General features: G+C 41.0%; 2 protein-coding genes across 3 annotated transcripts; both read left to right on the top strand.

The window, feature by feature from the left end:
- Positions 1-114: 114 nt before the first annotated feature.
- Positions 115-17,779, top strand: kctd5b (potassium channel tetramerization domain containing 5b). 2 transcript variants are annotated; one of them, XM_069664442.1, is made up of 7 exons: positions 115-391; positions 8,757-8,865; positions 9,018-9,109; positions 9,205-9,300; positions 9,498-9,602; positions 12,038-12,163; positions 14,629-17,779. In XM_069664442.1, exons 1-7 carry the CDS (start codon positions 167-169, stop codon positions 14,656-14,658), a joined length of 783 nt encoding a protein of 260 aa, XP_069520543.1. In that variant the 5' UTR covers positions 115-166; the 3' UTR covers positions 14,659-17,779. The 2 variants fall into 2 exon arrangements, with proteins under 2 accessions (XP_069520543.1, XP_069520544.1); XM_069664443.1 differs by lacking the exon at positions 9,498-9,602.
- A 951-nt stretch (positions 17,780-18,730) lies between these two features.
- On the top strand, positions 18,731-23,966 carry ube2ib (ubiquitin-conjugating enzyme E2Ib). Its single transcript, XM_069664272.1, has 7 exons — positions 18,731-18,853; positions 20,273-20,351; positions 20,459-20,542; positions 20,878-20,950; positions 22,323-22,432; positions 22,664-22,743; positions 23,179-23,966. The coding sequence occupies exons 2-7, from the start codon at positions 20,286-20,288 to the stop codon at positions 23,240-23,242; spliced, it is 477 nt and encodes a 158-aa protein (XP_069520373.1). The 5' UTR covers positions 18,731-18,853; positions 20,273-20,285; the 3' UTR covers positions 23,243-23,966.
- The last annotated feature ends 52 nt before the right edge of the window (positions 23,967-24,018 follow it).

The raw sequence follows: 24,018 nt of genomic DNA, 5'->3' as shown, positions 1-24,018 counted from the left end.
CTGTACGTGCTACTGCTGGTGGAGAGAGTCAGTAGGAGTGGCTGAGGCTCTGGCAGTCTGCTTTGCATGAGTCGTGGGCTCCAAGTTAGTGGCTGCAGCTTCGATATTTCCTGTCAGCCGCACACACAGTAGAGCCGAGGCGAGGGCGGAGGAGACGAGGAGAGGGATGGCAGAGAACAGCTCCGAGACGAGCAGCTCCGTTCACCGGAGGTGTGTGGCCAATTCTCCGGCGGAGAGAAACACTTCATCCGGTGTCTCCGCGGCGTCGAAGTGGATCCGATTAAACGTCGGGGGGACGTATTTTCTAACAACGAGGCAGACGCTGTGTCGCGATCCGAAGTCATTTCTGTACAGACTGAGCCAGGCTGACCCCGAGCTCGACTCCGACAAGGTAAATGCTAAGCTAGTCAAGCTATTGGCAGTTGGTTAACTCCGCTCTATTTTTCACTGAAAAAGCTTATAATTTATTAATGCAATATTAAGCAGTAAGGACAACTTATAACGACGCTTCTTAGCTTGTTTAATTTGACCACCAGCTTTGTGTAAATCATTGTTTATTCATACTTGGTGCTAACTCGAAATTTTAGTGACTAGCTAGCATTAGCCCGCTAAGCTAGCTAGATTCCGACAGTCACCACATGACTCACAACACCTCTGCGAGCCTGAGTGAAGCGTGTTATGTGTTTCTAACAAGATAAGATGCCAGATATTACAGCTTCATAAATGTGCTGATTAAAGGCTTGACCCTTAAAAAAATAGCTCAGGGTTTTAGGAGTTTCATTTCTTTTTTCATTTAAAATATCAAATTCAAATAGTATTGTAACTTTCACCGTTTGATTTCCTTGCACTCAACGAGGTGTCAAGTGTCAAATGGTTACAGCAACCTAAATAGATAAATAGATAGATGGATAGATGTACTTTATTGATCCCAAACTGGGAAATTGTGGCGTCACAGCAGTAGGTTCTCAAAGCCAATACGACACAGGAGATAATAAAAACACAGTTAAAATAACCATAACACTAGAAGGAAGGAATATATACATCCAGGAATTCTAACGGCATTAATATATAATAACTTCAACTATATAAATTAAAATATAAACTAACGTATAGCTTAAAAAAGTAAATCTACTCAAGTAAATCTAAGATATAAAACTATTATATAAAATGTTTGTCCTAATATGGACAGTGTTAACAAATACTACTGTTACACACAGGACTGTGCTATAGAAGATACCAAAGATAATGTACTATTTAATCTAAATTGGGTGTGCCTTGTTCCACCCAAACAACAAGATAAGCTTTATTACAGCAGCTCACAAAACAGGCAATTAAATAAAGTACTCAAGGAATAAATTATAGCCAAAGTACAGGTGGCAATAAAAGGTTAAAAAATATGACAATATAAATAATAACAATAACAAAAAAGACTATTCACACTATGTACACATTTTCCCTTGTCGAAAGATATGCAGTTATTTTCTGCGCAGAAAATTGTAATTTTTTTAGAATCAAAACGCACATGGTGTGTAGCATTAAGACCGACCAGAATGAGATAAATATATTGCTGTAATAACTGCATTCAATACTATCATGTTATAACTTTAACTTTAACTACTTAACGCACACAAATTCATATAAAATAGTACATTGGTAAGCTGCTGATTAACAAACAGTATCCATCCCTTTCTGCCTCATTGAGTGATTGCAATGTCTGTGAGCGTTAGTGCTATAATTAGCTTGCCAAACGCTCTACAGATATAAGACTTTTATTGCTTGATCAATGTGTGTTTTTTGCCTCCCTCTCTCGGGGTCAGTCTGTTACTTGGCTCTGTTTGCTCTGCAGTAATCGGCCTCTGTGCTGGTGGTGAGGCTCCCCTAATGAGTACATAAGTCATTGCCAAGTGGGGTGAGGTGCTGCTGACAACCGAGAGCTCTGGATGAGGTCACTCATTTCCCTGAATGGCCTCCATGCTCCAGATGCAAGCCTCTTTTCTCTCTGTTTGTCCATCTGCCAGTTTTAACAGCAGTGTGCGTGTGAGTGCTTAAAGGCCTCCAGCACTGTCAAATACAATGTATTAGTGTCTGTATATACATAGTGTAATGTGCTCTGCTTTTCATGGTTCATTTTACTGCCCCACATTATTCATTGTTTTCATCTACTTGCACATTTTAATCTTCACCCTTGCCCCCAGTTTTTACACTAAGCTGAGACGACGGCTCATCTCGTATTTTCATGCAAATATCTTAATCTCTGAATAATCAGCTTGCGTTTTTGTCAGTTTATCCACCCATGAGCAACGGATCAGTCCATCTCAATCCCTTGTCTTAAGTGTGTATCAGACTCTCGGGCCATTACCGTACCTGCAGGGAGTCTGCTTTTAGACGGCTCCTCATAAAGGACAGTTTATTATTAGAAATTATTTCATCTGCGACTGTGACTCAAACCACAAACGTTGACGTTATTTCATCTTTTTTTTTTTTTTGCGACTGAGCCAAGAAGGTCCTGTTTTTCTTCTTTTTTTTTGCGTCACACAACCCTGCATGTGAATGTGAAGCCCAGCAGAGTAACAGATCAGAGAAGAGCTCTGTTTTTGGGCGAATGCAGTATTGTGTTTCCAAGCCAAGGAAATGAGTGGTTCAGTTCTCAGTCACGCAGGCTGACGTGCTTCAGCAGGACTCTTGAGGAGAACTGCATTATTCATGTTGTTGACTCGAGCCTGTTTTGCACATTGGGGAAGATCAGGGAGAAAGTGCTGTGACGTGCACGGCCATAACGGCTAAAAAACCTTTTATGTTTTTGTCTTCTCTTTAAATTGTTTACTCCAGAATTGACATGCCATTCGTTGTTATGTTAGCGTGATATCCAGATAGTTTGTCTCAAGTGCAACATCCTGCCTCAAGATCGTGAGCAGGTATTGCTACGAAAACTGTCCAATAAACGAGCTGAGGGGTGCACATCAATTGGCGTCTACCCCTTTGGCAAACTCCTGCTCTCAAACTAACAGGACCGTTGGAGTAGACGCCCAGCTTTCTAACTTTGAGAGCCGCATCAATTTTTCAAGCGGCCCATCACAAAGGATTCTTGTGCCCTCAACATCTCGTTCTTTTCATATTTATATCCATTTGCTGCCCCGGAGAAGTTCTCTCTGCGGCATGTGTGAGAGAAATATGGCCGCATTTTAATGCCAGATTCAGGTTTTACGTCATTGCCTGAGCACGCTGTGGGAGGCAACGTAAATATTTAACGGTGATACCTCGGCCTCCTCCCGCTCTGTCTTTTCCCGAGAAAGTGCTTAACAGGACACTGCAGACAAGAGTGCTACGAGCAAATCAGGTGCGACTCAAGGCGGATCCTTTCAGCTTTATCACTCTATAAGCTAACTTTACCCCCAAAGCCAGGCACCTGCTAATGAGCACTGTGTTTGCTGTAAATGTTGCTGAAGTTTGTTCCTCACTAAACTCCAATTATATCCCTTCTACTGCACACTTTTCATCCTGTCTAGAGAAACTCCAGGTTGCAGTGATTTCCTGCCTTGCCAGCTTAGCCGCGGATCTACTTGGCTGCCTCTCGTCATGACAGCAAAGCTTTTAGGGGACTTTCAAAAAGAGCTGTTCATTTACTGCCTGGAGCACTCCTCCCGTCATAAATTGTTCTGCAAAAACCCGATGGTGTTGCCTTGCAGAGCGGCAGAAAGGCGAGAGGTTCCTCCCAGTCGATGTGGCAGGTCAAACTTAAAATGACGGTGTTGAATATCTTGAAATATGAGAGAGAGTTCTCCTTAATACAGCCCTGATGTGATGTGTGTATTATTTAAAAGATGAAGGCCTATTTTACTATGCCATTACTGCTTGTACTCCGGAGGGACTCCTGGCTCCTACTCTACAAGGATCAGACTTCCACTTGGCTAAGTAGCCACAGTCACATGACTGCGAAGATCTACTGCAACATCTTCTAAGTAGCGTTTCTGCAGTGGGCTTGTTCTGCTCGGCTGCAGTGACGGCCGAGCAGCAGTTGATAAATCTTTCATCCATTTTTATTTTTGGCCTTGCACTTCTTTATCTCCTGCTGTTGCTGTTTTCCTTTCTTTGATAATTACTGGCAACCATCTGCTGTATTATTTACAACTCTTTATGAAATGAAGCAGTGAACATCCCCACACCTGTCTGCCTTGCATTGGTGTATGGTTGCATGCAAAGTTTGCGTCCATTGTTGTGCTGCAAAGCAAACATGCGCCGACATGTTAATTTTGTTGAACTAAGCATCAGCTTTCAGTGTGTCTGCAGAGAGCCTTTATTATATGTGACATCATGTGGTTGAAGGGTGGGTCACCACGGTGTTTCCTGTGGGAGGATATGTATTGTGCGTACGAGATGAATGATAAGGTTAATTCTCTACACTTCCCTCTGCTGTGAAGACCACCCTTCTAATTGGCTGTTTGTTTACTAAAAGTTTCAGCATTCTGCAGCTAAAATCCTCTCATGGTTACGCCTGCTGTGACTCCTCTGTATGTGAAGAAACCTTTGCAGTGTCATTATTTTTGGAAAGTCAAACCGCAAAACACGGAGCATGCCCAACCTGCACTGATCTGACCTATTTCTGTGCTTATTGTAGGCGGTGTTGACACATTGTTGATATCATCTGTTCCCACAGTTTGCGAATGTAGAGTTCATCATTTTGGTTTTATTATTAAACAGCTACAAGGTGTTAAAGAAGACTTAGTCTCCATCTGCCTCTCTACATCCTCCCGTTCGCTCTCTGTCCCCACCCCTCTGTTTGTTGCCCGGTGCTCCCCAGCCTGGGCCCCCAGAGACGCAGCCTTTTGTTTTTAATTAAATACACTGTCCCCTTTGTGCACACGAGCCCATATCAGAGCCCCCATATTCATCTTTCTCTGAACTGGGTCACTGTCACCCCGAGTCTTTGGCTCATGGATGCAATGTGCACCCAGAGGACCAGCAATAGGCTTGTCTGCGCAACAGGTCAGGAAGCAGAAAGAGTAAACATACGGATGTTTTGGAGGGTTTTTTTGAGGCAGTTCACAAAAGCTCAGTCTGCCTTTTTCACAGCAGACATTAAGACTTGTTGTAGTTGAAAGGGCACAGGGGTTGATCTTAACATTAACAATGGTTATGTTATAAGTGTCCCAATAGGACAGTGAACCAGCACATCTGGACACTTTACACCAAAGCAGTTAAATGGTAAATGGAGTGCCTTTATACAGCACTTTTCTAGTCTTCCGACCACTCAAAACGCTTTTACACTACATGTCATATCCACCCTTTCACACATTCATACACTGCTGCTAGTGGCTGCTACATAAAGTGCCCAACTGTCAATCAGTACTAATATCATTCACACACCGATGGCTATGCCACTGTGATCAATTTGGGTTTCAGTGTCTTACCCAGGGACACTTCTACATGTAGACTGAGGGAAGTGGGGATTGAAACCACCAACCATCAGATAGAGACGATCGACTCTATCACTGAGCCACAGCCGCCTCGAGGTAAATCTAGAAGATTTATCTCCAGATAAGTTTTATGTCCACAAAACAAAGCAGAGAAGCAACTATTAAAAAACAGAAAAGGGTAGATTTTCAGATAAGATAGAACTTTATTAATCCCGAAAGAAATTATAGTGCCAGATTTCTCCAAAAACACAGAACAAAATTAGAGAAATACAAAAAACAGCTCAAATATAAGTGACAATATAAAGTGTATGGGTTAAGGCAAAAGAAGACCGTGCCTAATAGAATAACAATATTGCAATAAGTAATCTACAAAAATAAGCTGGTTGTAATGGTGGCAATTAAACTGACAGTTATACAGTAGTAAAAACTTGTATTTAGACTTGTATTTTATTTAGATTATGAAATGTATTTATTTTTTAAAGGTGCTATATGTAACTTTCAGAAAATCCTCATTCCTAGCGACACGGCCGGCCATTGAGGGAACTGCAGTCAACCTTCTTGTACGCGCTCACGCGGACACTCGCACGCATGAACGAGCATCCGGGGTTTTTGGCGAAGACACACGAAACTGAGCATGCTCAGTCTCTGAACTCATCGGCTCTGTTTACTTTTCACTGATGAGACGTGTTCATTGACAGGTATCATGTTGACTGACATCATGTTGTCCAAAATCAACACTGTTTGTTGTAATACCTCAGTTAGTATCAGGTGGTGAAGTTATTTGTCAAGCTCGACTGACAACACTGACGTACACACTCGGATAGTATGGTGGTGGTTGTTATAACGTTAGCGAGCATGCTAAGGTTAGCTAACTAGCTCTAACTACACTGCTTGACTCCGGCATTGTGCCTAGTAACCAAACGGCAAATTACTCAATTACCAACCAGATCACCTCCCGGGAGTCTGCGCGAGTTAGCTGATGTTATCTACGCGATGGTGTTACCAGCTGGTCTTACAGCTGGCTGGCTAACCTTAGCCTAGGCAGGTAATGCAATGGTATTGGCTCATAGAAAACAATCGGTTGTTATACACATTTTCAAGCATTGTCAAGCTAGATAACTGACATACACACTCAGATAGTATTTTGGTAGTCATAACGTTAGCGAGCATGCTAAGGTTAGCCAACGAGCTCTAACATAAATACACTGGATGATGTAGAATGAGCTCTCGGCTGTGGTACTTGCGAACACGCAGATGTGTCACATCCTCTTGTTTCGCGGAAAAACCGACCCGAGTGGTTTACACAAGAATCAGCCTGTTAGAGGCAATGTTGAGGAAGGTCTCAATTTATCAGTTCCTATACTATCCCTTCACACATTGGCAATAAAAAATGATATTTGATTGATGAATATATGTGAAATCTTACATATAGCCCCTTTTTAAAGCGCATGATATTGAATGTAATTGTACATAATTAAAAAAGAAAAGGTTATATTGCACCTAATACTAAAGTTAAAGTAAAATTGCACATGGTATTATAATAAATAAGCAAGTATTGTACATGGTTATGTATTCTATAAACATACATTTAAGTGTGTCCCCTGTTATTGGAAGTGATATCACACATGATAATGAACATAATACAGCCAGATATAGAAAAGTAATATATACTTTACTTTATAAATAAAGTACTGTTGCATTCAGGGAGCTTATTTAATAAAAGTCAAACCAACGTTTTGTCCACTTGTCCTATGCAGCTGTGAGCAGTGATATTAGTAACTGTTGGAATCGAGCCATCGTTAATGTTTTAACCTCCACCTCTGCTTTTCTTTCCTGCTATGACAAGTCAGAATTTCTGCAGTGAAAACGTCGACAGATGCGAGATTCATTTGAAGTATAATTAGAAACAACGGTCCTCTGATGCTGGCAAAGCTGCAACATTCAGGTTTGCTCAATATCTTTCCAGAGAGCAAAGTGATAAAGTAGAAGGTGGACGGATTATGACAGATGGAAAAATAGAACGAGTAATGCTCATCAGGAAATGATGTTTGCTGTGTGAAAAAAATAATAGCCAATAGTAGAAGCTTACACGGGATGTTAAAGTCAACCACTACTTGACTTGTGGCTTGTGCAGCTGTCTGTTTCCTCCGTGCAGGCCCACCTGTGCGTGTGCTTAAACTTTAGTGACTATGTAAATGTAAGGAACTGACACAGGGCAGCAAGACCAGAATAGAGCTCCTTTGGGCTCTGCAGGGATATTTTTTGTATAGAAAGGAGGTCAGGCATCCGAGAGGGTTTAGAGATTCATTAGAAAAGAGAATGCACTGGGACCTTTTCTCATTATTGCAAAGATTAATGGCTTTTGTGTTGAATCCATCTCTGGACTCGTGAAGTTAACCACCACTCTTGCACGTGTTCTTCTTGGTAGACTTGGCTGTATGTGTGGTGTGGTCACCGCCTGGACTGTGTGACTGCATCGCTTTGTTCTTGGTTAAATAAAGGAGAAGTTGCTCTGACCAGCCTCGCTGCTGATTTGCTTCTGAAGCCATAAACTCGCCTGATGCAAAGTCAAACATCCTGCAGCATTTGAGGATTAGCCATAAATTTGCTTAAGGCCTTCCTCCATGCTGGGCCTTTCCCTAAATGTCATGCATGTTTGACTCACTAAATGTCACATCGTGTTAAAGGACTTTTAGCAGCAAACTGGTGTCGGCTGCAGCAGCTGGACGGCCGTTCAGACTGACTTCCACATCACGCGTTGGGCCGGCCAGACTGCGCTAATTGTCGGTTGTAAGCCAAGGTGCTTCCTCCTGGTCCCCTCGGTGGACTCGGCCTTCTGTTCCCGATCTTTTTCTGTTCTGCTCTAATTGTTTTAGCCGCCTCGTCCCCCCCCTGAGACAAAGGCGGTCTAATCACAGTACTTATAGAAATAGGGGAATACCCAGCGGTTGTGAAGGAATCGGGATCAAACCCAAGGCCTTGGGGAGTAGTTGAGTGATATCCCACAGCCGCTGCTCGTGGTGTGTGTGTGCCGCTGTGCACACATGTCCCTTTACCGCCAGTGGAGATTATCAGCACAGGAACTGACCTTGTCATTCTCATCCCTGGAGTTTGATTCACTCATGCACAAGGTTGTTGTTTTTCACCCCCACAGATTATGCTTCAGGTGTACGCCTGCTCATGGATGTATACAATGTTATCATTATTTAAATCACTTTCATCTCTGTGCGTGTTAAAGGAACAGTGTTGATCTTCTCTGTTCTGGGTTTGAACAGTAGGACCTATGACAATGAATAAAGTGTTAATCTACTAATGTCATCCTCTTTCTTTTGTGCTTCTCAGGATGAAACTGGTGCCTATCTCATCGACAGAGACCCAACATACTTTGGGCCAGTGCTGAACTACTTGAGGCACGGCAAACTGGTGCTCAACAGGGACTTGGCGGAGGAAGGTAATGTCTCTTTAAGAGATTATTTCCAAAATAAAATACAGGTATCTGTAGCACAATGACAAACATACTAACAAACAAAATTCTGTATATTCACACAGCATACATTAGTATAAATTAAAAGTTTAACCATTATTTCCTTTTCCCTGTTTTAGGTGTGCTAGAAGAAGCTGAATTCTACAACATCACATCATTAATAAAGCTCATCAAGGACAAGATCAGGGAACGCGACTGTAAAACATCACAGGTAATTTCTATTTAGATTTCCCTTTTAAATATGACATTTATGTTCCATTAGTCATTTCTCCCTGTTTCTCTCGTGTGTTTCATCCCTCCTCACAGGTCCCGGTGAAGCACGTGTACCGGGTGCTGCAGTGCCAGGAGGAGGAGCTGACACAGATGGTGTCCACCATGTCCGACGGATGGAAGTTCGAACAGGTAAATCTCTGCCCGCTGGGTCAGCGCAGCAATCCTCCTTTCATGTGCTTCACCCACCCCGCTATGCTCACATTGACCCAGAAAGTCCAATCCTCAATATTGGAAATGGCTCAAAAGCCAGACAGCAAATCACATCTTTCTCAATGTCCGCATACATGATCCGGGCATCCCTTCTGTGCTCTGATTGGTTGTTGCAGCTTGTCAGTATAGGTTACGGGCGGGCCCACCAGTCAGAGTTTCTGCTGATTGTGTCAAGGGAGGTGAAGGGAGAGGAGACTGCTTTGCCAAACAACAGCGGAGAGGTGTGTCCCACGAATTTCTGTCCACGGGCTGGTCACTGCATGGTCCCCATGTCGTCCATACACACACCCCGTTGGCCATTGTTTGTCCCAAGTAGACGCATAGCTGTCGGTCATTTGAGTTGATTCTTTTCAATGTTCATTTGTACTGCTTGCTCACCAGTGAGGCTTAGACAACATGACACCTTTTTTTCTCGTCTGTGATTTCCTTTCATTACGCTATTTTTCCATTTTTACTGCATTCACAGTTTGAAAGCTTGTCAACAGCCTTTTGTGCTTTTGCTTTAATGAAGCCACTCGGTTGTTTTGAGGGGCTGTGCTGTTAGATAGTGCAGGTTGTTTAGAGGTGAAACTGAAAGAAGATGTTGTTTTATCTTCCCAGCAGGCGATCAGCGCTGTTATTTAAATAGATTAAACACAATCCAAGTTTACACGGGAGTCTGTGCTCGACTGGAACTGCCACCGTTAAATTTCTCTACTGAAAAACACACGTTTGGGTGTTGGGAGTGTGCATTATGTGTGGATGAATCTCCCTGAGATGAGGGATCACTGTTTCAGCTCCCATTAGAGCTGAAATCTCACTAATCTCCCTATAGAGGTCAGATGGGAAACTCCTTGAAACACTCCTGATGCTCAGTCTAAAGCTCTGACGGCAGTCTAGGAGGGTCTTTTGGGTAGATAAGCATTAAAGAGGGGGTGTTATGTTGTTTCATATTAAGACATATATATAATGTTACAATGTTGGATGTCCAGACTAAACGTGGGTGAAGTTGCAAATCTGTTGGTAAAAGTATGTTGGAGTAATCCCCAGGCTTCTCAGCTCAGTCTGCAGGCTGCTGTGAATGCCAGGTTTCACACAGTTTTTTCTACACACTGCACTTTGTGATGTCAGAAAGTGCAGGCCAATCAGAAGAAAGTGGGCCTGTAGGGGCGGGGTTTCTTAAAGGGACAGAGCTGGCTGAGTCATTTCAGGCGGAGGCTGTATGAGGGCCTGCACAGAGCACCAGTGTGAGAAACATGTTTTTTTATGCTAAGCTACACCACAGGTATCACAGAGTGAAATATGAAGCTTAAAATTAGCATAGTATCCCCCCCTTTAAAGACCCACTGCCATCTTTAAAACGCCACAGTTTGTTGAAGTGTATTTTATTCTGAAAATTTCAGAGTTTGTTGTATCTTTAACAGAGTGAATCCATGGTAGCTAGTTAGGATTATTTGGTCTGTTAATGTAAGAGTGATCGCTTAACAACAACAAGTCTCCGGCAGCAGCGGCTAATGAGAGGCTGCATGTCTGAACATGCACACCTGGGTACGGACGGTTTACATGTAGCCTGCAGTGTACACACACTTAACATTCAGCAGGAAAAGCAGTTATTCAGGAAGAGGAGGCGCTCTGTTTTGTTTTTCATGCAGTTTGTTTATAGAGATCTTGCAGATGTCCCTTTATTTGTCCTCGTGTGTGCGTATGTGCCCATTAGAAATGTAGAAGTGATTGTATGTTACAGATAATGTGTGTTTGATTAGTATCCTCCTAATTGCTGTCATTGGTGTCATGCAAGTTACATTAAATCAGAGAGTTAAAAAATGGAGCTGCTGTTTGATGTGAGTTTGCTCATATTTGTGTCTTAGGGGAAGTGTAGTTTTTATCATTTGATTGCACTGATTCAATCCAAGCGCTTCACTTTAAACAGGCCTGGTCCTATCAGGTCAAATCCACCATTTCCACATTGATTTTCAACCAGCATGTTTGCTTCCTGTTGTCGAGTCTCCCTGCACTTGTGTTACAGCAACTATCCGCTGATGATCTTCTCCGCCTGTGTCGTCGTCTTTACCTTATTTGTGTGGAACACAGTTTCTTTTATTCCCGTGTCGTTACTTTGATGACTCAGTTTTCTATTCGCCCTTTGATTTATTTTTGGGTTTCATTGCTGGCACGTCTGCAGGTCCTGAAAGAGCTTTTCAAAACGCATTTAAATGAAAGTGACACAACCTGACATGTTTCAATGTAGCTGTAAAGTCTTGATATTGAAAGCCTCTAAATTCCCTTTGTGTTAGTGTGCCATTCAATTGTCATTTACTGTTTAAACCTAAGGAACTTTATCCCATGCTACATATAATATCGGCCTAATGGTGTAAGAACACACAAGATAATTCATCCTAAAAACAAACTTCAAAGTAAGAGTTTTATAGATCACACTTAGGTTGGTCTGTATGAACTTTTTAAGTGTCTAATAAGTGAAATTTATCCTCTTCTCTCCACTTAAAATACTTTTAGGACCTTTTACATTTAAGTTGCAGGAACCTGTAGACTCTCTGGTTTAACCTCTTTTACATTATTTTAATGTCTCCCTCCCTTTGTTTCCCCACCGTGTGTAACCCAGTTCCTCTCCTCTACTCCGTCAGTCTAAGGCTAACTCTTCCTCTGTGTGTCTTTCCAGCTGGTCAGCATAGGCTCCTCTTACAACTACGGAAACGAAGACCAGGCCGAGTTCCTGTGTGTAGTCTCCAAGGAGCTGCACAATCAATCATACGGGACAAACAGTGAGCCCAGTGAGAAGGCGAAGGTGAGTGTGTGTGTGTGCGGAGAGGGAGAGAGAGAGGCCAGTTGGAAATCCATCCACGGCAAACATATGTGAATGACGGCCTGTGCTGGATGTTTTTAAATGCATCGCATTTATGAACATGCCACAAGGGGACTGAAAGCACCTCTGATTAATTGATGAGACGCCTCCATGAAGGAGAACATTGTGAATATTCAGTAAAAAGAACAGCCTGCTTCTACAGCCACAGACCATGAGAGCAAAAGAGGATAGAAATGTATGAATTAAAGCTTAAAATGCTTTGTATTTGCCATTTCCTCTTAACAGAACCAACCCTGCATGTATGTCATGTTAGATTTGAGCTGAAATAAAAGACTGAGCGGTGTAATCCCTGCTCGGGGTATTAAGGGAGCACAGGTCTGCAGATTAGTGGTGCTATTGGAGAGGTCTGTCATTTTCTCAGGGGAAGAAGCGGGAGGCACACCCTGAGGAATTCAACTCCCATCAGCTACACATGAAGAAGCACAGCGTTACATGCGCATGTTACTGTGCTGGCGTAGCTTTCAAGCTATGTTAATGGAGTGGACACTTTGTCGTACATGTTTCCAATGGCAGGACATCTAAACTAGGTCTGTGAGTGCAACTTTATGTGTATTTCTACTGGTGACAGCTGATAGAGAGTTGGGAAACATGCCCTTGGATAACATTTGTTCTTGTTTTCGCACCTTTACGTTTTGCATAGAAACACTATACAGCATGTATGTGTTCATGTGAACCCCCCTTCAACATAACCTGTTCATTTTCTCTCCTTGTTCTCCTCACACCTTCATTCATTTCCGTTATTTTACACCATGCCTTTCTTGTCTTCTTCTGTGCCGTCTGCATGCCGCATGTTGCTCAGAGCGAGGACGAAGAGACGGATTATGAAATGAATGACTCTGATTAGGGCTGAGCACTTATGACTCACTGGTGAGAGCTCAAGTGCTCGTAGTCCCTCCGACAGACCTCCCCTAGATTGTCCCTCTCCTCCCTCCCCCGAGCCTCCGCGATGCAGTTTACACTACTGAAACTTCAGCTGATAACGTGCTTACACCGCAGTCGAGTGACTGAACCCAGGTTTGAAATCAGCTTTGGGCCTGCCGAGACTTCTCCAGTGCTTCAGTGTGGGAAGAGCTGCTTTTGTTTCAGTAGTGTGAACAAGACCCTCGTAATAATTGTCATGCTCACAGCCTTGGTTAATGGAGGACACGCTGAATCATCAGCTGCTGCACTTTGACTCATTGTGTCACTCGCTGACATTTAAAGGGGAGGGTTACTATGCTCCCATTGTGCGTTCATTGTCAAATGTAGTAGTGCTGTTTCACTGTTCAACACCACAGCTACTGTGTGTTTTTAAAGTCCAATCATTGATGCAGAGAGGTATAGAGATCAAAATAATAGTTATCTGCACCGAGGACTGTAGTCTGTATATGGGGCGCCCAGCTAAACCAGCAGGGCGCTGGTTAATGTGCTGAATTAATGTTAATCATAACCCATAATTTTCTGTTACTAAAGAAGTATGAAGGCTTTAATTTTATATCTTTTCAATCCTACACTCGCTTGACTTCAGGATTGTGGTTTAAACTCTTGATCATCTTAACAAATGTGATGACAGCAGCGTCCCAAAGGGAGACTAGCTGCATCATTAGTCTGAACAACAATTGATTAGCAGTAGGGATAGACCGATTATCGGCCGGGCTGATATTCGGCATTTTGACGCATATTATATATATATATTTTTTTTTAATCCGACGACCAATAAGAGATCAATTTAAAACTGGGTTATTTTGGCTTTGATGCATATGCTTAAAGGCATTTAAACAAAGTTAAGTGTTGGAGTTTGTATTCGCCAATATTTTCACTTTTACTGCAAATGAATATCGGTTTCAAATATCGGTTATCGGCTTTCTTGACTACTAATTATCGGTATCGGCCCTGAAAAAACCATATCGGTCTATCTCTAATTAGCAGCTTATTTGTTAACACACATAAATTAACTTTATAATCAACCAGAATTAGGCATCATAAGGACATGAGATTAGAGATTGGCTCTCAGATTGAATTCACCTCCACCTCTTTGTCAGTGCAGGAACATTCAAACTGCAGTGGTTATGTTCAGCCGCGTGTCTTCCCGGTACAAAGGTTGATCCCACCTGACGTCCTCCCTGCTTCATGAGCTCACCCGGACCTGCTCTGCAACCACGAGCTGCACGCAACGCTTTTATTTTCCTCACTTATGCAAGCATTTCCCTCTTCTCTGCACCCTATTCTGAAGGTTTGATTCAACCAGCATGTAGAATAAAAGCTCCTGACAGGGGGAGAACGCACTGTGGCAGGAATAGATGCTACAATTTAGAAATATTAATAAAATAAAGGGACTACTGAAACACAAGGGAGTCGGGTTTGTATTATATCTTTTTGTTCATTATGTCCTTTTCTGGTCTTTGCAGATCCTTCAGGAACGGGGCTCCCGGATGTGAAGAGGACTCAGTATTATGAGCTCCAGGTGTTATGATGCAAACATATCATCTTTGTGGAAGAACGTTTGGCACAATGGAGATTTAAAGGGAGGGGCGTGCATTTCTTTTGTGTTTTCCCTCCATTTTGGTTTTTATTTCTTGATGTAAATAAGTCTGTTTACTGACAATTTGTGCCTGTACACTTAAACTGGACCTTTTTTGTTTCTTTTTTTTGGAATTAGAGGCTATTTTGTTTTTTCTAATTGAAAGTGAGGAATTGCAATCTGCATATGTTTTATGATATAAAATATGGCCGCCATCATTTAAGGCCAATGATTCACTCAGGGTCATCTGTTGAGTTAATTCTTATATCCTCCAACTCAAGGGTCTGGAAAGGGATCGGTGTGGTCTTTTTAACTCAAAAGTATCAAACTCAAAATCATCGTTTAGAGATGTTAAGAAGGGAATTGTGCATTTATTTAGCGCATTTTTAAGAGTTAAGCTATTAAACTTTTAAACACCCCCAAAACAAAGTGATGAAATATTTCTCCAAACAGTTATTCTGAGATTTGTGATCATGAGGATCAGAGCGATGAAACACACACTTTAGATGCATTCTTGAAACATTTTCCTTTTGATTGGTAACAAATAAATGTAAGAAATAAACATGGGATTCTCTCTAATTTGAAGCCGTAGGTAAAGGGGCATTAGGTCATTTATTAATTTAGGGCTTTTATTTGAGACAGAAATTTGAAAGTCCCCGCAGATATATCTGCATAATATGGAAATGCTCCGATTTCCATTTAATCTTTTATTGCTGCTTTTTTGGCTTGAGAAGTAAACGTGTCGCTCGTGTAGCCGCTTGTACTCTTATCTTGCAACCTTAGTAACAAAGTAACCCACAGGTATGACCGTTGTGTGCTGTGGGAATAAGTAATTATCATATTTTTGGACCTGTTTTATAAAGATGACATGTAAGTATTGGACACATCTTTAACAACATGTTTCAAAGTAAGATTTCTGCTGCCTCTTCAACTGTGACTTTAAGTTGTCGAGTTAAAGGAGTAAAACTGCTTTTTCTAAATGTTAAGTGCGAGTTTATATCGAGTTTAATCTGACATTTTTCTTAACTGACTTTAGTTCCTCATGTTCATAAGTCTAAAACTAACTGCCAAAATAGTCACAGGTGTTTTCAAATGTGAATTCTGTTTTACAGTGATATGATTTTTTTTAAACATCAGTGTCCTCCGATGACTTCCTGTTTCCTGTCGGGGACAGTGGCGTCTTTATTTTTATTTTTTAACGACTGACTTCTGAGTTTTCCTTAACTAGTGTGTTTTGTATGTTTTGAGGGAACATTTGTTTAAGATCTTTTCTGAGGGGACGTTTTTGTGGTGCGTGTGAGGTTCGGGGACTAGAACTGTTTGAAGGCGGCGGTGAAGGAATTTCTGTTCATATCCAGAGGATTTTTGTTTTGATGTAAATAATCCAAATTCAATATTAATATTTAACTCTCAAAAACAAACTGCACGTTTTGTACACTGTATAGAAAACTCAACTTCGAGTGGAAGTTGTTTATACTGGATCTTTAAAAGTGAGTAAAATCTTGACAATGTTAACTTTGCATTGTTTGTACAGAGATTTCCAAGTGAGGATTGAAACGGCTGATGCTGCGTTTGGTGTCTTTCACTGACATGAACATGCCTGGAACATGTTTTGATAAACAATAACAAAGCTACACTTGGCTGGCTATGAAGTTGACTGTTACATTTAAAAAAGCAAATGTATTTTTCCTGCATTGTGATAGATTCTAAGCATTTTGAATTGCGTAGATTTCGTACACAGCATTACAAGCACTACAGTGATAAATCGACACTGTGCACATTGCTTACAAGCCTGTAATGTTGTTGATGTAAATACTGCATTTTAGAACACTTTTTTTTATAGAAAGTTGTTTTCAGGTCTGACGTGTGGTTTTGATAGGTTGGATATTTCACTCACAAATAATCATTTAGTGTTGCCTTTTTTTTCCCAATGACCAAAATCCAATGTCTTATGTGTACTGTACACATTAATCTTAGTGTCAGGGACGAGTAAACCTTTCTTAATGCTGGCACACTTTGTATATATAGACTTGTTAACGACACACAAACCTCCATTTACTCACATGTACACGTATACACTTGACTAAAACAACTTTTATATTGTCGGGGAAACAAGTATGGATGCATGTTTTTGATATACACATATGTACACACAAACACACACACAAGGGCTTTTAAAGTGCAAAGTTTGACATCTGCAAACAGGTTCAATCAAGGTAGACTGGATTTCCTGCCAGAAATAGGCTATGTTTACATTTGCTATAGTATTCTGAAGCCTTCCAATTACATACTGTCTTGCACTCCCTCACACACGTTTAACATTGGTATGACTTGTGTGGCCGCACTGATTAGTACTCCCCACTCAAAATGAACTGATGTTCACACATATGTGCAAACTGATTTAAAAAAAATAAACTCCATCCATTTCTGACAGCCTGTGCTTGAGCGTTGCAGACAATCTTGCTTTCCACCCTCTCTGACGGCAGAGATGCTCACTTTTAATAGGGTGAACCTTAACCTGCATTGGCTCGGAGCAAAGTTTATTTGGGGGTCTTCTTTTAAGACTTTTTTTTTTTCCTGCAATGAGATTTAAAGTGTTTTGCGTTTTGATTTGCTTGGTTCAGTTGTAACTTTATTTGATATACTCTGGTCTGAGGTGTTAAAGCAGCTAATGCCCTTCACAAACAGGTTGTCTGGTTGAGCATTTGGCATTGATAATCATTTTATGTAATGGACAAACTTATCAAATCTGTAGCCTGATACTTATAAGTGCCCAGTTTGTTTTGCATTTAATTCATAACCCACAGACCACTGTATTGCATGATTGAAGATGATCACACTTGTAATCAGAGGGAATGAATGTGTCATTTTTCCTCAATCTAGCAATTACATCGATGAATAAGGTTCTCATATCACTACATAGATCACGTCTATATGATCTTATGCAATGTTAAAATTATACAATCTAAGTATGAGGTTAATGGGATAGATCTGTATGGTCTTGCATAAGGTTAACTCAATAAAAATGCTGTCATTAATGTGTGTGTACTTTTTTTCTTCTTAGATTTACCTTTTTAGTTTTGCAAGAGTAGCCGATTTCATTTATATAATTTCTCACTATTTTAAACGCATAAGTACACTTACAATTATCATTGTTATATATACTAATCATACCAGCCATGTATACAAGACAGTAGTGTCCTTGAACCTGTTGAGACTTTAAAAGTAGTAATGAAAACCATTTTTTTTAATAACCAGCACCCTCTTGTGTCACTTCCTGAAATTACATCGCTATGCCATAGTTGTCTGGGAAAATGCCTGTCAAAAAGTAGACGATATTTTTTTCTCTAAGGAGCTTTTTACACGGCAGACTTAAACATGTTCAAAAGTATGTGTATAACAACCAATTAACTCAACGGATGTGAATCTCATCTCTTTTGTAGTTCTTTAAATAATGTAATTAAATATCTCAGACGTTATCGTTTGGGTTAACAGTACACAGTCCAGACAAAGATGTTATATGGGACAAGATATAAATCTGTGTTTGGTAGGATGGGACATCTGGCGCATGGCCATCCTTGATGTATGATATGGGGAAATGCGATATATTAAAAGGAGCAACAGCAACAGTTAGGACATACAATGCATCTCTCGTATGATTTAAAAGTAAGATCTTTCCTTGTTTTATTTTTCTAAGCGGGAAACTGTAAACTGCGGTACGGCGCATGGCTGAAGAGGAACATCCGCAAAGCAAAGATAATCATCCCCAACAACTTAACGGTGCTTGTATCAGCAGAGGTTTTAGGTCTCGGGTGATATGGGCACTAACAAACCATATAAACATTTTTTTTCCCGGCTGAGTTATCTGCAGTTGCAAACAAACTAGAAAACTGAAGGCGTTAAAAGACAAACGCGTAGCCTGATCTTACCAGGGGTACTTAAGCAAAGCCGGAAATAAACGTCGGGAGACTGTCTCGCTTCGTTGTGTCTGTATCTGCCTTGAGTCGGAGCGGGTGGTTTTTCAGGAGGGAAACTTTGCAAGGTTTAACGGGATTTGAGCACGATAAACACATTTCGCCTAATTACAAGAGCCAGTGCAACCATATTGAGAGGTAGGAGTACACCTTAGTTAAACAACATGTTAATTTTGTCGTGTATCAAGATATTTTACCCGCTTCAGTTTGCGCCATTTTCGCTAGTTTGGTAATGCACAAATGTGCGCCTTTTAGCTCTGGCGTTCTTTGTCCTGTTTCTTTAATGGACTATGGTATGTTTTTCTTCTTTAGGAATATATCGCACCCTTGTTTGCTATATTAAACAGATGTGATTAGTCGTTCGAAGAAAGGCGCAGGTCACTTACCATCCAAAATAGTCTCCAAATCAAGTGCAATTGCGCATTTTTGTGCTGCATCAGGCCGTGTCAGACGCTAACAGCGCCAGCGCCTCTTCGAATAAAACACGATTCTGGCGCACATGAGTTAGCATGCCAAGCTAGCCGGTTAGCCTGCTGATCAAATAGCTTTGATTGTCAGCGTGTGGACGTTTACGTGACAGCAAGTTTGAACGAGCGTGAAACAAACGAACGGTCTTTCCCGGGGACTCTGACTCTAACACCAGATTCAGCCTAAAGAGAAGTAGAAGCGTTTGTGCAGAAGGACATGTATAGCAACCGGCTAACTTGGCTAGCTTCCCTAGTGAACCTGACATGTTGGTTTAACAGATACTCGAAAAACAATTACTTTAAGTCTGATGAAAACTGGTTAAAATTCAGTTTGTAGTTTGCCTTATTAATATGCAATTCCGTCACAACAACTCCACCGCTATAAAGTTAGTAAACACTGCGCGAGGTGTCACTAGTCATTGCTAACACTGTCTTGTTGCTTTCCTTATTGTCATTACCTCTAAACCATGGTTGCTATAGAGATCATTCATTAGACATTCCAATGAAGGGTCTTAATTAGAGCTCCTAATTAGCTCTCTTGTGTAAACGAAAATGAAAGCAGGAAGTCCTTTTCTGTGTACAATAGTAATTGTAGCAGATCATTGAAGCTCTCTGACGTGGAAAGTGATAGGTTTATACTGTATTCTGCAATATTACTACTTTTAGGTAACTTACACAAGTTAGCAGTTTAGCTATCACCGTGAATGATTGTATTTACCCCTTTTTAGAAGCATAAAATAATGTAGAAAAGGCAGACCCCCTTATGTTTGATAAGTTCTTCCCAACTTAGAACTGTTGAAGCAAAGTCAAAATATTGTTTACTGTGAGAAACATGAAAGCATGCATGTTGTCAGGTTGTAATATAACTGGTTAGATCATTTTACAGGCTGTGGGGGCTTATCTCTGAACTTTTTCAGACACATTTTAAAGCTTACAGTGAAGACAAATACCTCTCCAAATGCACCTAATGTCCTTGTTAACTTGTTTGTTTTGTCTTGCCAAAATTTTAAAATCTTCAGATGTTTCTTTCACAGTGACATAAAGCGACAAATCGTTACTTACTCTGCCATAACTTCGTCTCTCATTGCAGGAGTGCTCGAATCATGTCAGGCATTGCATTGAGCCGGCTTGCCCAGGAGCGCAAGGCATGGCGGAAGGACCATCCTTTTGTAAGTAGATCCACCTGTGCTGGCTTCACTGTGCCCGTCTATCTGAGCTTTCATTGCGCATACATTGTCAACTCCAGTAAACACTGATGTCTTTTTATTTTTTTCAGGGATTTGTTGCTGTACCGACAAAAAATCCAGATGGAACCTTGAATCTCATGAATTGGGAATGTGCTATTCCTGGCAAGAAGGGGGTAATGTATTTCATAGTCTGTTTGCATACTGAGCATATTTAACATACATAGCAGCCACGGCTAAATGGAAAACAATGCACTGTATATGAAAATTACTGTAGCAGATAGAGTTGTATTACTCAACTATAGAGGTATGTGCGTCTTGCACTTCCTGTTTTGCCAGCATAGGTAGAAGTCAGTAACTAAAAGAGTTGAGTGATGTGAAAACTTGATCATTATTCATCTTGCACAGATCTAACAATAATCCGGTTTAAAGAGTTGTTTTTTATTTAAACCAACGTGACTGACACAACCCTCTGTCAACAAGCTGATCCTATTGTTGTGTGTCTCCTCAGACTCCGTGGGAAGGAGGCCTGTTCAAGCTGCGCATGTTGTTCAAGGATGACTATCCTTCATCACCTCCAAAATGTGAGTGTGTCCGACCTGAACTGTGTATTGTGATTACTACACACATGGTTATTATGCTGTAGCACGTACTTGTAGAAATCCATCAACATTATTTAGTCAGTAGAGGGATGATTCACGACACAGACAAACGCTTCGTGTGGACTGTGGAGTCACGTACGCAGACAGTATGTGTCTTTTTATTAAGCGCATTTTTGCACTAGCAGGTGTCATCTCTAACCTGACACTGGGAAGAGTGTGACAGTGAGATTAACTTAATAAAAACATTGTAAGTTTGACATTTGGCCAAGTAAAACGGCCTCATCTATCTGCCAAACTGAATCCTAAATCTCTTCAATCAAGTTTAAGTACACTCATAATGAAGTGGAGCATCAATTATAGCCGGTACTAACTCGGCTTAAACAACCGATCATTGATAACTATTTTAAGAGGTGTTTTGTTTTTTATGCTTGATACAAAAGACAAAACAAAGATTCTAACTTTCTGTGATCCTCAACAAAAGTTTGTCTAATATAACAAGTGCACTCCTTCACAAGAGCTGAAAAAAAACTATCTAAAAATTACTCTAAATGTGGAGTCTGTGTATCGCCTGCCTGTTAAAATACACAAGACGCTGCTACTGTTGCACACACAAGCTGCGAGAATTCAGCATCCAGGTTATGAGCGCGTGCGTTCTGTTATCAGCCACACTTAGTCTTAACGCTGGGGCTACAAACTGCAGATGTGCCCAAGACTGTATCCTTTTTCCTCACTACATTTGGAGCGCACGTATAGCCTAGGGTTGTTTGAGTCACAGTCAGTAGACTGTGAGCTTTTCATTTAATACTAACTGTTACGAGCGGGTCTGGGCCTTAATGTGAGATATGTTTATCACACAACTTGCAGTCACTGTGTATGTGTTCGTAGGCTTGTTTATGACTTCAAAACACAGCTCAAGCTCACTTAAAAACAACACTTCCTTTGACATTTTACTATTAAGCGGGCTCATATTCGTTCTCTGTTAGAGTCATGGTAATTTCATCCATCCATTGAAGCTCATAGCTCAGAGCTGATACAGCTGTGGCACTTTAAAGGTACTGACAGTTTGGCTGCTCAGTCTACAGTACTAGTCTATTATTGTGTGAACCCAATCATTACATTACCACTCTGGGTCACTCGCAGCGTCAGGGCACCGTGACATACGACGTCTCTGCTATCCAGCAACAGGGGTGCTGTTGTCTGAATGTCACATTAAAATCAGATTAAGCCTTTGCTGCAGGAGCTGCTCCCTCTCACTGGAGCCGCTCGGTCAGTGTGAACTGGGAAAAAGAACTTGTTTGTCTTCTCTCGTGTTTGTTATTGATTGGACTCATAAGTGCACTTTGTTGTGTTTCAGGTAAATTTGAGCCTCCACTCTTTCATCCAAACGTGTACCCATCAGGCACAGTATGCCTATCTATTCTAGAGGAGGACAAGGACTGGAGACCGGCCATCACAATAAAGCAGGTTCGGACTGCCAAGCATTCCTCATTAACATTATGGAGCTTTTCCAAGATGTCCTTAACGTCCCTTTTTTTCTTTCTTTGGTTTCATACTGGATCTCATCTTTTTAGTTTTTTTATTGTTATTGTTTTCATGCTCAAGGGAATTTTTTTTTTACAAAAAGTAACATAATACTGGGACAAACATTTTTTATTCCTTCATTCAGATCCAACCAGTGTTTCTTTTATCCCACAGATCTTATTAGGTATCCAAGAACTCCTAAATGAACCAAATATCCAGGATCCAGCCCAAGCAGAAGCTTACACAATCTACTGGTGAGTGTTTTCGGTCTCATCTTTTTTTAAACATTAGTCTAATATCTTTTGCCAAAGGGGAAGGGGGTTTGACAATTCCAGTTCTGTTTCTAGGTTGATGCTGGTGAATTATACCTGAACTATCATTGAGGCTCAGCATTTATACAAGAGGAATGGACACATTTTTTATTCTTAGTAACTGAAGAAGAGATTCTGTTTGAGAATTCCTTGACTTGTTATTACATTTCTAATCCTTCCTGTTGGAAAAGCACTGCAGTCAGTAATGTGACTTCATCAATGAGACAGGCTTTTTTCTAAATCTCTGATTGAGGTAGATGATTCTTCAGGGACTTTGTGCACTGGAAATGATGTTTTTATGACATGATATTGCTCTGTTACAAACTCAAACCTTTGCCATATTGGTTTTTAACTGCTGTTTTCTTCTCTCCCTTCCAGCCAAAACAGAGTAGAATATGAAAAAAGAGTTCGAGCACAAGCCAAAAAGTTCTCCCCCTCGTAAGGGCGAAGACTCTCTCCGCTCCGGCAGAAGGAATGGGTTTAACAAGAATCACCTCCCCGCTCAGTCTCTCGATGAATGTGCTCCTCTCACATCAGGACTTGCTTAAAGACTTCTATTTAAACTCCACACATTCTGTGCCATCCGTTCTCCTCTCACCTATCCATTTTTGTTCTTAATTGCCAGTTGGCGCATAATGCTGGGAGGGGATGGGTGCTCCGGCACCCTGGTCATTTCTTTTTAAACATTAATTGTCTTATGTGGTGCAAGGGACACAGCTCGCTACCAGTTTCATCAACTCCATGCAGGCTGGCTGTCATCAATGTTCAAAGAAGAAATGTCTTTGTTTTATTTTGCTCTTTCACAGGGTCTATTCCTTTTATGTTTCCCCCCTTTTGTTTTCCATCAATTTAATGTAAAATTAGCTTCTTTCATTGTCAGTATTTCAACTGCTGTATAATGAATGGCACTTTTATACTGTTGTATCTCACTAGTGTCTCTAGATGGCTCTGTCTAATTCTCTTTCCCAGGTTTTCTATTCAGCATGCTGTAATATACGATAGAATCTGCTGCCTTGGCTGTCTTTTTGTTATTCAGAGTGTTTGCTATGGAATAAATAAAAATGGCCATGATGACTGAGGCAGGTAGGCTTTCTTCTGTACCAGACTTTAAGGTTATATGGTGCTTTGTTCATGTATGTGTTGGCGTAAATAAAACTTTCTACAAACGTTTGCATTTTATTCAACTTCAGCTATTCAGCATCACAAAATAGGTCTGTT

This window comes from Semicossyphus pulcher, unplaced genomic scaffold, assembly GCF_022749685.1.
Source record: "Semicossyphus pulcher isolate SPU_LCO1_2020_fin unplaced genomic scaffold, fSemPul1.0.p SCAF_16, whole genome shotgun sequence".
In the NCBI taxonomy this organism is placed as follows: Eukaryota; Metazoa; Chordata; class Actinopteri; order Labriformes; family Labridae; genus Semicossyphus; species Semicossyphus pulcher.
The sequence above is the reverse complement of the archived record's forward strand: the minus strand, read 5'-3'. Positions and strand labels throughout refer to the sequence as shown.